Below are 16,814 nucleotides of genomic sequence, written 5' to 3' on the forward strand. Positions count from 1 at the left end.
GCTCTGCTGAAAAATCCTGAAAATTCCCTGGTGAAATTCCCTGAAATCTCCGCTAGCTATTGCACAACTCTGGAAACCATCCTTAATTTCCTGTTTCCTTCTTCCAGCAGGGAGATCCATCACGTGGCGCTGGGAGTGCCTACACTGACCACCGAAGGCAAGAGATGAGTTTCAAGAGGAGACATTTCTCCTACAATAGGTGTTTAATCAAATAGGATTCAAGGTCAGCCAGAGGCTGAAAGCTGGGACTAGGCAAATGTCAGAACTAAAATAAATGCATCCCTAGAGGTGTTTAAGAAACGTCTAGATTTGGCACTTCAGGGCACGCTCTAGTGGCAGAGATTGTAGGGGTTTGGGTTTTTTTTTGTGTGTGTATGGTCTCAAAGGTCCTTTCCAACCATGAAGATTCTATGATTTAAAAGAAGTACTACCGAGTCACTTAGTGTGGTGGCACAAGTTCTTTTGTGGCAAACCCTCCATTATGGCTGCCTGGTTCAAGTCTTGATGTCTAAATTTAGGAACGCAGGGAAAAGGCATGAGGCAGGGCTAGCCTAGTCTTTGGCTGATCTTACATTATACTTGAATATATTTTTTTTCTTTAAGAAAAGGACAAATTGATGTCTAAAATAATTTAGACTACCATTAAGACTTGAGGTTTTGGAGAACCTTTCACCAGAGAATGCATTGCATCCTTAATTTGCAGAAATTTCAGTTTATTAAAATGTCACAGAGATGTGCAGCAGCAACCAGCATTCTGAAACTTCCAGCACGATGTATCATGTCTTTTTAAGCTTAAAGTCCCTTTCAGAAAAGTTGTATATAAAATGTTTGTTGCTGAGTGAGTATAAATCAGTAGATTTGATACCAGCTTTCACTCCAAAGCGGAAATTCTTTAAGGCTGGTGTTTAGCTTTCTACTCTTGCCCTACCTTTTTCATCCAATCAAGCCTATTTCCAGCTGCTCACTCTGACCCTGGCTGAAATTCTATCTTTAATTACGCCTGGTCCCTTTCTGCCCTGATCATTACAAAAACCCTTGTGGTGCAGATCACTAGAGGTGACTTTTGACTCTCCTTTTTTTTTTTTTTTTTTTTTTGGTTTGTGTCATTTAACTGTTGACTACTTTCTGTAGCATTTTAAGACTCCATTTCTTAAACCATGGAAAAACTTTAATTTTCTTTTGGTATTTAGGAAAGCCAACAGAATCATCATTTTTTTTTTTCTTTTAAAGCCGGAGACAGCCTGCTAAAGTAAAATACTGTTCAGAAATCTACAGTTTTCCAACATGATTATTTTACCTCCAGCTTAAGTCTCCATTTCCAACTCTTAAAATGCATACACACAGTTCAGCTGTAAGGATTTTTCTTTTTCCTTTGTGACATTGCCACTTCCTACTCAAGTCCTTCTGTCATAATTACATTTTTGGTGTCAAAGACCGATTTTTGACCTGTTAAAGCAGCGGAGTTCTTTTATGAGGGTTGTGGTAATACAGATGCTGAAAAGTGGTTAGCATTGGTACAACATTAAGTCTCATTTGCACCTCCTCACCACTCTCCCGCAACCCATAAAATAGTGAACCCGTTACACTTTTCATACTCACATGTTACTACTTTGTTTTTTCCATTGTCACTGTCTGAAGGAGATAAGAATTTCCATGTCAACACCTTGGACACAGCCTTAGACACTGGCTTGTAGGTAACTGAAGACTCTACAAACAGCTGTGGTTAGATCTCAGTATATCGCTGCTCCAGCCTCCCCTTTTAAATTGGTATTACCTTGACAGCTCATCCATCAAAAAAGAGCAGTCCAGAAAGTTCTCTTCCCCAAGACTGCCTGGGATGCTCTTTAAAATTAAAATCTCATTTCATGGCACAATCTGTTGACTGACTTATTACAATCGATTAGCACTCAAAGTGCTTTGTATTGAAGCAGTTTTATTGAAAAGATTGATTTTTTTTCATAAATAAAAAAGGATATATTTTAAGCTTTTTTCACACACGAACATAAAAACTCTGAGAGCCTTTAGAAATGAAAATTAACTATACAAAAATTAGGCTATCAATGTTAAATACTTGAATTTTTGTTACTACTAACTGAAATACATTTGTATCTTCTATCGGTATAAAAATCTTCATAGTAATGGGTAATACAACGTGAATTTCTTTTAACTGAACGTATTCACATTTTCAATGCATAGCTATTTCCAGCAAGTGTCATCAGTCTATGCCTTTCTCTTTCGTGGAGGTCCATTAAGTTCTGAAGGGGTTATTTGCAGCAGTTGCTGTTGCTGCTGTTGCTGCTGCTTCTTTGAGGGACAGGAGATCCATTCTTCTGAGCTAAACAAAAAACACAGCACAGTACCTTATAAACCAAGCCCTTTTGTGTGTGTGTGTATATATATCTATAAAAAATATATGTCTCTTTTATTTATATATATATTTGATAGTTGATGCAAAAACACAGACCTCCCACTAGTATAAATATTATAAACCCTGTATTTGTGCACAGCGTCTTATTCTTGTAATTATTCTGTTAAAATGAGGAACAGCCTTGGGCTAATATTACATAGTTTAAACACATGACCCTTTAAGTTCTACATGTGGATAAAAAAATTAAAATAATAGCAAATATAAATAACAAAGAAACACAGTAATATAGTGAAAACTCATTCCGAGATTTACACAATGCAACTGAATAAGATTTAAGTAATCTCAAAAATATGACCATAGTTCAGCAAAGACAACGATGCAGCCATGAGGAGAGACATGAGAAATGGAAAAGTTAGTTCCATGTCATTTCAAAGACACAGACTTACAGATTTCCCTGTTTTTTTGGGGTTTTTTGTGTGTGTACAAATGCTCATTAGCCACAGAAGCTAATGATAGATACACAAGTAAAGAGGTAACTGTGTTAAATGCTTTACCACCAGCTCACCTCAGACAGTTACTTAGAAAAAGTTATGTAAGAATGATTCTTTCTCTGTTCTGCAAGAATAATTCATTCTCTGTTCATCTGCCCAGTATTTGACATCAAACCTTAAGAGTTTACAGGCCAAGCCATCTCAAATACTTCTGGGGTGTAACAGAGTTGAGTATACCAGAAAATACGGGGAACAAGAATGCACAAAGATTCCAATCAATCAGTTCAGAAAGAGAAACAGAATTAGTAAGCAAACCTTTATATCAAGCTTAAATAACAGCAGAAACTTTAAAGGAAATAAATACTTTGAAAATCAGCCTTACGCAAACTCTACTCATTGTTGGTTATTCTATACAAATACAAATTAAAAAAAAAATTTCCATGCAAAAAATCTAAACTAGTTTTTGCTTTGAATTCAGGATATGGGAAAGTAACGACTAGATTCAGACCAGACTTACCTATACAATTTTTTTACTGTTTCTCTTCGCATTCTTTTGGGAGGGATGGGAGTGTCAGGCATATCCAACATCATAGGCTGAAATGATTCCATGACTTTATCTGATGGAGTCATACCTATGAAAAAGTTGCAAGTTCAGAACAAATTAAAAAAAAAAAATAATCATATTTGTTATAAATGAACCCTGTAACAGTAATGTTAAACCTTTGAAGTAAGGCTTTTAGGCATGCCATAAATTTTATTGTTACCTTATGTCTAAAATTGAGTTCAAAGATGACAGGTAAAAACATTTGTTTTATTTGCAGTTGTCACAGAGTAAATGTTGGTTTTTAAAATATAGTTTGAAATATCATAAATTATTTGATATTGACATAAAAAACATTTCTAAGAAATACTATCCCTGCAGAATTAGGGGTGTTTCTTTTTATAGTACGGTGTTTTGATTGTGTTTCCTTAGCAAAAGCAACTCAGCTCTTTACTGCGCAGTCATTGCAAAAAGAATGTCAATGTTCTCCAGCACTGGGCCAGCCAGACTAACAGTTATATAATCTCCTATTAGTGAGATCATAGTTTCATGTTCACAAGACACTAACTGACCGCGTTTTTATTATCTGAACACACTACAGGGCAGTGCTGGCCTATGCAATATCTGCAGCATCATACTACATACAGTTTTTCTATTCTGTCCCTACCATGAGACATCTCTAAGCTCTTAATTAATTTTAACAATCTTCTTTCATTGTTTGAACTTGTGAGTTTGTAACAGTAGAATACATCTGGATGCAGTTAACAGTTCTCCTCCTTTAGGACACCAAAAATACAATACAATAACCTACCCAATTTTTGTTCTATTAACATGAGGCTTTTCTCTTGTTCGGCAAGTTCCTGTTTTTTCTTTTGCATTTCTGGAGTGTTAAGTGACTGCAACTGTAAATCAAGGTCCTTATTCACATTATCAAGTTTCACCACTGCTGTACGGTATTGCTGAAGAAGTTCTAATTGAAGAATAAAATAATAACGCACAAAACAGTAAATAAGTGGTCACTTTGAGTCAGAAGGCTACCAAATGCAATCCAATGTATAACATTGACAAGAAAACAGATCTTTGAAAAGTGCTACTTAAAAAAAACCCACCCAAACTTATAGTGGACCAGTGGCTGTTCTTAAAATGACTGTAAAGAGACTGAAAAAAAAAAAAAAAAAAAATCACATCCAGTCTTTTGATGTCTCTCTTCTTTTTGAGCCCGTATCTTAGATCACAGTAAAGTACCAGTGAACTCTGAAAATGACGTGGCAAGTAGGTATTTCTTTACACATGTTGCCACTTGTGTGCTCCAAACTGAATCCTCTACCTCTGATGCCATTAAATGTACTTGTAGTATGTTTTGCTTCTAGTGCTACAAAGCTGAAGCTTGTACTACTGGCTTGAATTCTAGTCCACCTTGTGGAACAAGAGAATATTTTCCGAGTTTCACTTTGTCCCACCTATGGATATTTAAACAAGGCAATATTTTGCTGACAAACTTTGCTCCTCTTTCAACATATGAAACGAAGAATTTTTCTTCGTCCAGGCATTCAATAAATACGTCAAATAATAAAGAAAGGGTTCAAGCATGTTAGCCCAGGCTCATTCATTTCACTTTGTGGTGAATATGAGGTAGCTTGCACAAAGCTTAACTGAACACTAAATTACCTTACATTTGCCACAGGGTGAAAGCATTCACATAGGTAGTTACTGCAGACTGACAAAAGGCACTGTAAATTCTTAGTATGATTTATTTCAGAAGTACCTCGTCAGTGTAATCACAGTTTAAGTAACTACTTTCCTTTTATGCTACAAATATAGAAGAGCAGCAAGTCACAACTAATGTTAAGGCTGGAATTCAGTTCAAAACAAGTCTTGTGTAATGAGGTGCTGTCCTTTATATGGAATTTCACTATTATTTTCCTTTAAATGTCTAGTAACTATCCAAATTAAATTAAAACATGCCCTTTTCTTCTACCGTGATTGTTCCTGTACTGAATTATAGACAATTCCAATTTAATTCACACTGGGTAATAACTGAGTTCAACAATTGAAAATGTGTTGATAGACAAATATAAAGTGTGCTAAACCCAGCATATTTCAGTCTGCAGTTGAAATGGCTTACTGTGTTTTTCCTACATGTAACATATTTTTACTGAAATACCTAGGAAAGATCTTTTTAGTCTTTTTTCTCACTCAACTGGTCTACGTTAAGTAGTTTACTCATACATAAGGCTACTCTAATAGGTACATGTGCTTTGTCTCTCTCGTTCTCTCCTCACCCCTCTCCACTGGGCATTTCTAGGAATACTGTCATAGAAAAACTTCGTGTTCTCAAATACTTAATTTTCAAAAGAAAGGACAATCTTATTTGTGAATAAGACTTTTCAGTGTTTTACAAAATCAGTCAGGTCAGCTGTTACATGTCAGAGGCTGCCATCTTTTAACTTCATTTATAATCTCTATTCTGAAAGAAAGAATCCAAGCACATAATGAAACATCAGTGATCCCACAAGAAATACAAGGTATCTTCTTGTTAGGGAAATAACATAGATGATGTCGAGCATGACTGATGAGAACAGGAATTTTTCAACCACTGCTTCATAGAGTTTACTTGCACAGTAAGAAATCCTAAATCGATGTATGGTTTTTCTGGAGGAGAAAGACCTGAAACTTCTGCTTTTCAAGGATGCTGGAATTCAGTCAGCTTCTCATACCTGCTGTTTGAATGATTACCACTGCTTAAGCTCTTTCTTTAATAAGGCTAAGAAAAATGGGGAATATCTCATGATTATTATATTTTCCTTCGGGAAATTTAATAGCTATAGCTTTTATAAGACAAGGCAAATTCTCAAATAGGACATTGTACAGGTCATATTTCTTAAAAATAACTTTATGCCAAGTTGAAGTTTTCCTTTTTATATTGCATAAGAGAATAACAAACATAGGCATGCAATATAATTTTGGAAGTTCTGTGTTTTCATTACTTCATTAACCCACCTATCTGTCCAGAGAAAGTAGAGTAAAGTTTTGGCATGGGTGCTCCAAATACCATTCCTCTGAGTTTGTCCATTGGAGGAGCTTTATTCTGAAGGCCTCCAAATTTCCCATTGCTGCGAATCCTGTCTCCTTCCCTCGTCAGCAAAGTAGGGCAATGTGTAATTTTAACAACCTACACAGGTACAAAAAGTGATACTAAATTAGTAACTCCATGGGAAAAAAAAAAAAAAAAAAAAAAAAAAATCTAAGTTTTCAGCAATGCTGTTGTGAAGCTTTGTATCTTTGAAGTATGATGCAGCTTGTTCTCTAATAAGAAAATAATTTATGAAATTACATCTTATGACTTTTGCTTTCAAGTAATAGAATACATATATTAAAATTAAACAGCACCACTGATAATTATGAAAACTATATTTTGGGGTTTTTTGTATCCTCAGATTTTAACAGATGTCTGGAGACAGAATTTAGATCTATACTGGGAAAAAGCTAATTATCAACATATACTATGAAGTAATGGCAATAAATATTAGTGTTGATAAAAAATGTGAGAACTTATTCAATTATTTGGTGAAGATAGCTTTTTTTTTTAAATGCACAGGATTTAAAGCATCTAAAATCCAAGATTTTTTTTATTATTGTATTAAATAAAACTTCCATACAGTTCATGAAATTTACCTGGGGTGGGTGACTGAAACAAATGGGGTGACAGAGTAACCAAGTGAAATGATCCAGATCTCATTTTGAGAAATGACTACATATACAAACTCCTTTTCTTGAACAGACACAGATGGTCTATCTCCTGACACTGATTAACAACCAAGATCCGACTCTCCTGTCTCTTCTGTTTGATTTTGCAGTAAAAAAATATATACTTTTTAATGAAAGAAGCACATACAGTCTTCACAGTTGAAAAGTGGTAGCTATTTGTTCACTTGATGGACACTGAGATGGTTGTAACCCATGATGGAAATCAAAACATTAATGTCAATCATCTGTTTTTTACTATGACTCTATCCATATTTCTGAGACATTCTTTGGAACCATTCAAGACAGTCCTTGTTCCCAGGCTACCAGCCAGCAGTAGTCAATAAAAAGGGAACAGAATCACCAAGTAGAAGATCTGGTCAGGCCCAAAGCACGAAACTCGTGCTGCACTGACTGTGAAAGAATGAAACAAGCAACTAATCTTAGATGGCACCAGAAGTTCCTTGTTAACTTGTTGTTCTCTTAAGAACCACCCTGCAGTACAATTTCTTATACTTCTGGAGAGGGGAAAAAAAAAAAAAAAAAAAAAGAATATCCAGCCCCAAGAGCTTAATGCTTCATAAGTACAGTTCTACATTCTTATGCTGAATCATTATTTCAATTCTTGTTAGACTGAAAGTGCCCAGTGTCAAGACTTTCTCAGAGACTCTTGTCTGCTAAAATGTGTCCCACTAAACCTAAATAAAATGGGCCACAGAAAGGTGTAGTAAGTTTCACATCAAGATCTTAGTCATTTTAGTGTATTTGAAATTTTATCATGTGCCTCAGACTCACTGTTTTATTATACATACACAGACTAGGAAAGTACCGAAGAATTTGCATTTAACACTAGTAGCAAAACTACAAATGTTTGTCCTTAAAAACACGGTCCCATGCTTCATGACAACATTGGCATAATGGAATTTGTTGAACGGAGGTAAATTTTGTCAGTGCCAATAACAATGAATTCATTCACTGTGAAGTGCATTGAGGCTTACAGACAATAAGCACACTTATAACTAATGCAGCACTAATCTTAGCAATTATTCTAGGTTTGTACTGTATTAAATATGTATGCAATATATTTGTTTTAAAAAGTCACAAGAATAATTGAAACATACCTCTTTTCTGTAATGGTTGGCAGCATCCAAGTTATCTATAATGATAGTGTCACCCAAGAGCATCCCAAACACTGAAAAACGTAATTTTTTGAACCATGAAATTTCTCCACAACAAAATAATTTGAGTTTTGAAAAATCAATTCTGAGGCATCATTATTACAGCTTTTCAAACAAGTGCAAGGGAAATACCATGTCCATTATCTTTTTTCAACAAAATTTTATTCTGAGATTGGGATAAATATGCAATCTCCTGTTTTCATCAAAGAATTCATAAAGAAAAAAATTTAGTATTATGGCATAATTGACTATTTTCCACCAAAGCACTCTCTTGATATCTTACATTTACATTTATGAAAACACACATAATAAAACCCCAAGCTTTAGGAAATTATATAAATGATCATTTTTTTATATCCTCTTTGAATTGTAGTGTTTCTTAATATTCAGTGGGTTATCAAAGAAAAAAAAAAAAACCACACCATTCACAGGCTCATGATCCAATTGAGTTTAAGTCTTTTCTTCTGCTAATAAAAGACTGTTCTGTACAAAGCCTGACTTGATGTAGCCTTGCATGAGATATGTCGAGCAATGTTGTTTTTAAATTCCCCCAAGGGACACAAAGAAGAATTTATAGTTAAATTCTCTGACAGTATCTAACTTTCTGAAAATAAATTGGACTAAATTTGGTTCTTTATTAACAGTAGAGAGGAATATTTCAATACTAAGAAGTTGTGAAGTAAAATGTAAAACTTACTGAACTAATTACAGATTCCAACTCTCCATATCAAGGAGTAGGTCTACTTAATTTAGGAGAAGGTAGGTACTGCTACATTGTTAGAAAGAGCGGGAGGTTGGTGGTTCCCTAAACTGAGATCTCCATAAAAACTGCTTACGTGAGCTTGGGAATAAGATAATGCTGCAGCAATTTATAAAAACCCAAACTTACATATGGTAGAGAATATAAAAATAAAACAACAAGCAGAGGACAGCAGTCATTGCTAAATTTTCACAACAGTCACCTGCAAATATTTAACACTAGTATCATCATCCTCTTTTTACCAGCAGACCTCATGAGGAATATACACTGGTATTTGCAAATGTCTTCGTGAAAATTACTGAATGGGTTATGATTTGTGATGTTTGTGTATTTCAGTTATTAAAAAGAAAGCAGTTATGAACAATGTCTTTGTATCACTTACCTGTTTGACAATGCTCTACATTATCTGGAAAAGTTAACAGATCTCTGGCAAATACAGGATTTCCAATAGCTCTGAAGCAGATTTTTCCATTTCTTAAGTGAGGTAAAGGCCTAGTTAAAGAAAGAGGAGAGCGAGGGAGAAAAAAAAGAAGAGAAAAAAGTAATTTGTCCATATTTCGTTATTACTTGTGACAATCTAGTCAGAAATCTCAAACTGAATTGAATGCACCTTAACACTTCCACATGAGGTGCTAAATGACCCCAACATTATCTGAAATACCAGTAATATTAAAGATGCTTTGGTGAAAAGCTAATTTGTAATGAGACATATATCCAACAAATTCATATGACTATTTTTATGGAAAAGTTTCAATGCAGTATTTTATAAAAACTGAGATTTTGGACATTATAAATACATCTGCACATCCCATCTTTTCTAAAAGGCATTCTTTATGATATCAGCAGTCATCTTCATAAGCAAATTACTTTCAGGCACAGAATTATTATATTTTCCTTTATCTTCCAGGAAACCAAAACAGCAGAATGAATTTCTATTACTACACATGATTTTAGGGAATGTACTCCAGAATCAGATTTTTTAAAAAGTTAGAATTTGATTTGAAGCACTAGAATTATTAAAAAAAAGTTCCTGCTCTAGAAAACAGGTAGAAGTAAATAAACAAAAAAAAGGCAAATACTCTTTTATTTTTAATAGAAGCTTCCTATTAAAGAACACACAGCAATTAAAGATATAAGGCTATGATTTCGGCTAACAATTCAAGTGACTTTACTGTTGCCACAATTATGAAGCCAGAAATTTTATACTTTGAATCTTTAATAAGAGTAAAGTTTAAAAAATAAATTAGAGGAAAAAAAACCACAAACGTTGAAGTATGTAATACAAATGCAGAAGTTTCATTGTTCTTTCTCTACCTGTTCCAATCAGGGAGTGTCTTCTTGTAAATAGAATCAAGGGGTAACACCTGTTGTCGACCTTGTGTTTCATCAAAAATAGAACGAGCGGCTTCAGTAGTCAGTGTGACTACACAGTCCATGTCGCTTGCCAAATGCCAAGAGATAACTTTTGCTGCTTCGTTATCCTCAATTTGTGCTAAATGTGCAATCTGTAACACAGAAGTTACAACAGTCAAAACAGAAGCCAAAGCCACCTCCCCTTTTCATACTCATCACAATCATCCTGCAACTTCAATCAGATATCTAATTCCCCTGTTGATGGCTCTCTTAGAAGAGCTGGTCATCTGATGGGTTAAGAATGCTATCTTCTTTTTAACGCTCCTCAAAAATTACTTGAATATTCAGTTGGCTAATTTTTCATCACTACCACTTCCTGGAACCAACAAAACTCATTTGAAGGCTCTCTGAGAGAAAACTCACCTTGCCTAAAATATCCTGGTTGCCTTTTGGATAGTTTGGGAGGGTACAAGTTCGCCTTGGCTGTTTCATTACTCTTTCTTGGTCCAACTTCTTTTGTTTTATAAGAGAATCCACATATTGAAGCTGAGAATTGAAATTTAAAGTTAGCAAGGTTATATCATTAGGCTGAGCTCCAGAAGCAGTTACTTTACCTGTTGTCAATCAAGTTCCTAACAAAAAACATTCAATAATCTGAAACAGACTCTTAATATATAGGGGACCACTGCATATAATCTCAGAGGAGCACAAGAGCAGGCACACTGCAATTGTGACTATGAACTTTTTAATTACTACTATTTTTTTTTTTTAAAGACCTTCGGGGACCTTTTTGCAAAGAGCTACCAGAGCTTGATTAAATCCAAAACTGAGGAAAGTTTAAATCAGTAGGAAAAGGCAACGACAAATGTACAAAAGGGTACCACTTTAGAAGGGTATGTCCAGGCCAGCAAAATTTAGCCAGCTGGGGAACTTGGGTATCATGATTGCAGAACGAGTATAATTTAATTTTACTGATTTGTGATTAATGACTGTAACACTTGTTCATATTTGATCTGAAGATAACTGATAATTTACATTTTTTTTAAAAAATGTTTGCAGTTTGAGAATTTTCTTTAAAATGTTTAAAATATAATTGGATCTTTATGGGAAATTAGCAATGGGGTACATTGCCCTGAATCTTTCAAACTTACTTTTAAATCAATTTTGGCAGTAACCTATGAAATTCTCTAATTCTCTGAAAATAAGTGTTTTCCTTTGGTCTACTTATGCCAGAATACATCCAGTGTATACTGATCAGCCTGCCCATTATTAAAACCAGCAGTACCAGTAATGCAACTGGTAAGATCAAGATAGAAAAGAGTAGTTTTTCTTATTTCTCTAGTAGTTTCTTTAAGAGATAGTCACACTACCAGAACAGTAAAAAAAAAAATAAATTTAAGTTTGGCATTGATCCACAAATCTTCCTCATGGTTTAAATTTTCAGGGTTTCAGTAACAGGTGTTTGTGTACATACCACTGTGATTCAATAATGTTATATAATTTTATCAATTTCATATTAAGGCTAGATTTATTTTTAAGATGCTAGGAAGTTTAGTAAGGAATAAGACATACTTTGTTTGTCTGTGGTATTTCAATTTGGTGTTTTTTCAGTTCATTCTTCATGTGAGTTTCTCTTGTTTCAGCTTCTTTAACCTGACCTGAAAAGAATAAAATCAACAGAGAGTAAGGAAATATTAGAAATCAATGGAACATTTCTTACAGAATTTCTTACAACTTTTCAGAATTATGCCAGCCACAGCTGTTGGTATCTACTTCTCGATTTCAGCACAGAATATAAGGATTTGTCCACAAAGATCTTCTGATTTGTCCAGCTTCTAAGCAATTTCAGCAGCTGCCATCTCTTTCAGCTTCAGGAAGCAATGGGGCTAATCCTTAGATCAGTCTGAGAGTGCAAGCTCTTTTTCCTTTTCATCCTCAATTATCTTTACAAATGGTTCTCCAGCAGGTGAAATGACAAGAAGGAAAGGAACAGTGGTAGCTGACACTACCCTCTTTTGTCTCTTATATGGGATGACAGTTTCCAGTTTCTGGACTCCATTTCCTCAAGTCTCATATCTGAACTGAAGCAATTTTGAAAACAAACGAGTAAACAGGTGAATTGCTTCCCACTCTCTCTATTCAAATAGCTTTCTATTTGGAAATACTATTTAAGCATGAAGGAAAATGTTGTGCTCTAAGTTACTCTCTAGAGTTCTGCAAAAACCTGCAAATATGAAACAAAACTTTTTGCATTTCACACTGGAATTCAGAAATTTGCATCCATAATAGAAACACGCAGTAAGCAAGTAAGAGAAACATAGCCCTGTAGAGAAACAGCAGCATCTTCTAATTCCAGCGTGCTTTATTTACATTCAGTGACTACTTAAAATAAAAATTCAAAATGCATCTATTAAAAGAAACCTTCTGATCAACAGACAAGATGATTCAAAAAAAAAAAAAAGCAAAGAAAATGTTTCCTTCCTCTCTCCCATTCCCCTAAACAACTGCGCTCACACTGCTCTGCTGTTTAACAGACTGTATAAAGGATAACGTTTGCTGAAGAACATAGAGATAAACAATGAATAGGTACACGATACTTTTGAATAATGTACATAGGGTCAAATGTGTGTGGAAAGAAACATTTTGAAAATATAAGATTAACGTATTGAAAGAGGATTAACTGAAATTAATTCCCTGAAATTGTTTTTAGGCAACTGTCGACTTTGCAGATGAATGAGCATTCACACATCCATTGCAAAGACGGGAGTTAAAGGCAGTCATGGGAAAAAAAAAAAAAATCAGACCACCAACTTCCATGTTTTATTCCTCCTTTTGACCGTTTTGACATACGACATCCTACCTCAAATCAAGACCTTTTTTAGGTAGGTCCATCCAAGTAACTAGATGCTTCCCTGCTAATACAAAGATATACTCCCTTCCTCTCCCCCCTATTTACTGTACCTCATGATTTCAATACCAATTTTTCTCCCCCCTCTCTATATTCTCAAAATTATGAAAGGAAAAAAAGTTTAATTCCCAGGAAATGTATTTTTATATTTGATTGAACTTACATTTCATTTCATTTACAAGCTGATTAGTAGTATCAAACCAATTTCTGTAAACACCTATGGACTGAGATAATTGGTCTCTCTCCTTTGTAAGCGTTGCCATCTGTTGCTGCTTCTTGAAATCTACAGAAATAAAGATAACATACTTAGTTGGTTTAAACAACAGCAAACATCTATTAAGCTATTACACAGTTCTGAAGAAGTTTTATGGACCTAAAAATAGCTGGTTCGAAGAAAAAGCAAGCATTTGAGAATAACCAAAACATACCATTGTAAAACATAAATGACAGACGGTATGGTTCCAAAGGTTTTTTCAAAGCTGGCAGATCTGGCTCAAATACAAGAATATATTCAGTGCTATCTCTTCCAGGACTGTTTTCAGCCAGCACTAGATTCTAATAAAAAACAAACAAACAAACAAACATAAGTTTATGTTCACACTTGAGGTAACACACAAAATAAAATCAACATTCTTCAAATACTAAATCTTATAGTGTTACCTAACACACGATGTCTATACAATATTACTACAGTTTTAAGCGTTGGCTTGGAAATGCCTTTTATACCTAACAAAAAGCAGCAAACCACAAAAATTTAGCAGTAACTATTTCATTATTTAAGAATTAAGATTGTCATTTTACCTGTTTAAAGAATCTTATTATTTCTGGCTATATATTTTATCTAAGAGAAATATGCTTAGAAAAAAAATATTATCTGCACTGTCCCCATAAGCAAGATTTTCTTGGATATACTTCATTCAGCATGTGAGCAAATGCAAACGCAACATTAAAAAGAAAGACTCAATGCATAAACACAAAGACGGAAAACCAAACTATTCCCAGTGCTGAGTTAAAGTTACTGCTGTTACCATGGAAGTAGACAGCAGGTCCCAAATGAATGAACAATATATATCCAAACACTTACAAGAACATCCCATTTCTTATCAATTCCTTATGGAAAAGACAAACTAAATCCTTCACCTTTCTTTACACACACAGGAAATAATATAAAACCATAAAGAATGGTAAACAGAAATAAAATTAGTATAGGTAATATCTAAATGTGCTGTTACTTTGGGAAAGGTATCATGCATAAAATGAATAATGCTAATAATAAAACTCATACTGTTTCCACCTTTAACATGTAGAAATTGCTACTCAACTGGCCAAATCAAGAGAGGTGGTTGCGGCCTAAAAGAAGAGATAGATATATAATCTTCAAAGATAGTCTTCATGGCTTTCAAAGATATTGCAGCTACATATTTAATCAGAAGTCTGTAGTGGAAATATCTTTTCCTTAGAAAATTTACACTAATAAAAATGTGAACATTTTCCTTCATTAAACAAGTTTAGTATTCCTGAACATCAGTGTAAGGGTAAACACATCAGATTATCTATGTTTCATTACATTGATGCTAATTGCACATGATTATATTTACAAACAAGATGGAACAATTTCAAGGTATTTGAAAAATATACTAGTGTGTCCCCTTCCCATTAGGGAGTCATATGAAAAGTACCTTGTATCACAACCAACAAATCCTTTCCACATGAGTTTTGTCAGTTGTCTAAAGTCAGAGAACTCAGTATAAACTAGACAACTGAAAACTGCCCAAAGAGGGGAAGAGATATGGGATTCACTGAAATGAAATTACTCCCTAAGGAAGACTAAGGAACACAAGATACTGTCAAAAGCAGTAGTATCTCACTAGTTCACACTAACGAGAAAGCAAAAGAATGCAACCCCACCCTGCCGCCCAACAAACCAGGAACATACAAGTAGAAAGAAAAAGCATTTGCTTAACAAAAAAATAATAATCCAAAACAAACCAAACAAGAAAACCCCAAATCATGTTCCCTCATTACACAGGTTGTTAGCTTAGTCACTGAAGCAAGACTGGAGTATTATAAGGTCACAACAGCTCAACAGCAGGTTACTAGCACATGGAGATGAAAAAATTGTTACTTCTGCACTGGTGAGGAGTCTGAGAAATTATTCAATAATTTTATCTGAACTGTCAGAGTCCACTCTATGGGGTTATTACTCCCCTCAACAGTATAAATTTTTAAACATCTGTTCAAATTTCTACCACAGGTGTAAATGCAAGATTTGTGGAGACAAGCGCTATTTCATTAGACCAGTGGTTATAGCTGACCTTTTATCTGTACTTTTTTCCCACCCCACTTGCCCGACAATTATTTATGCTGTGTCATTAAGTTTCATCTATGTAGTTTCATAAAAGCAGTTGATGTACTGAATATAATATATTATGAACAAGTTTGTATGTAGGATCTGTAGATTTTAGTCATTCTGCTGGGGTTTTATTCTAGTGATTTCCAAGATGTATTGGGAGATTTTGTATTTGTTGCTAAGGCAGTGTCTGCCTCCACCTGCCACACACTGATGCTGGTCTGCTGGGAAGCTGCTTCCAATGAACGAGGTAGAAAAGGTGGCTGAGAAAATTTCTTTAAAAAGTTAGATCCTCCTTCAGTACACCTTCTAACTGTTTGAAGATTTCCATAGATTTCAGGCTAGTAAAACATGTGACAACCACAGGAACCAAAGGAAGTAGGGGTATACTTTTGCTCTGTAGTTCTTATATAACACTTCAGCAACTTTAAAAAAATGCCTATATATACACACACCTATTTCACCACATGAGTAGTCCTATTGAATGAAGTTCTCTGTAGGCTTTAAGAGAGATACTGTGATATTGTGACCATTCCACTCAGAACAAATGTGTCGCTCTACACTCAGCTGGGAGTGCTTTGGTGTGTTTTGAGCAGTTTCTGGGTTTGTGCAGGTTTTAACTTGTGTCTTTTATATTATACTTTGTAACAACTGTTACAACTGGAACTCATAGGTTTTGAAAATTCAATCTGTATTTGCTGAAGACAAAGTGATTGTGATGACGTGACTACATTATACAGTACTTTTAAAGGTATGCATGATGCTACAGCCAGAGCTTCAAACTGAAATAAGGCAAGCATTTTTAACAGTCAAGGGCACTAATAACTGAAATAAAGTGTAAAGAGAAGTGGTAGTTTTATTTAATTCTTCAAATGAGGATAGAATGCCTTTACGCAAAGTATACGTAAGCCCAGTTAATGTGACAAAATGTAAAGAGAACCTGTTAAAATTTAATTACATATATATGAAGAGGTCAGACTAAATGATCTTAAGATATTACAGCCAGATAGCACAGTTTTTATTTTATAAATAAAATTGTAAAATACTGCTAATATTAATGGTTTAACTGCTGATTAGTGAAGTGTTATTTACATGTGAAATTCAAATGAGGAAAAGACTTA

General features: G+C 34.5%; 1 protein-coding gene across 1 annotated transcript in view; it reads right to left on the reverse strand.

Moving 5' to 3' along the window:
* Positions 1-1,095: 1,095 nt before the first annotated feature.
* SMCHD1 (structural maintenance of chromosomes flexible hinge domain containing 1) overlaps positions 1,096-16,814 on the reverse strand; it is an 84,998-nt gene continuing 69,279 nt past the window's right edge. The window contains exons 38-48 of the mRNA XM_074576780.1: positions 13,772-13,898; positions 13,507-13,626; positions 12,008-12,093; positions 10,859-10,981; positions 10,397-10,587; positions 9,465-9,574; positions 8,266-8,336; positions 6,401-6,572; positions 4,212-4,370; positions 3,377-3,491; positions 1,096-2,335 (exon numbers count right to left, since the gene is read on the reverse strand). Coding sequence (XP_074432881.1) covers positions 2,221-2,335; positions 3,377-3,491; positions 4,212-4,370; positions 6,401-6,572; positions 8,266-8,336; positions 9,465-9,574; positions 10,397-10,587; positions 10,859-10,981; positions 12,008-12,093; positions 13,507-13,626; positions 13,772-13,898 — 1,389 coding nt within the window. The 3' untranslated portion in view covers positions 1,096-2,220. The remainder of the gene's footprint in view (positions 2,336-3,376; positions 3,492-4,211; positions 4,371-6,400; positions 6,573-8,265; positions 8,337-9,464; positions 9,575-10,396; positions 10,588-10,858; positions 10,982-12,007; positions 12,094-13,506; positions 13,627-13,771; positions 13,899-16,814) is intronic.

The sequence above is a fragment of the Larus michahellis genome, chromosome 2 (genome assembly GCF_964199755.1).
Source record: "Larus michahellis chromosome 2, bLarMic1.1, whole genome shotgun sequence".
NCBI lineage: Eukaryota > Metazoa > Chordata > Aves > Charadriiformes > Laridae > Larus > Larus michahellis.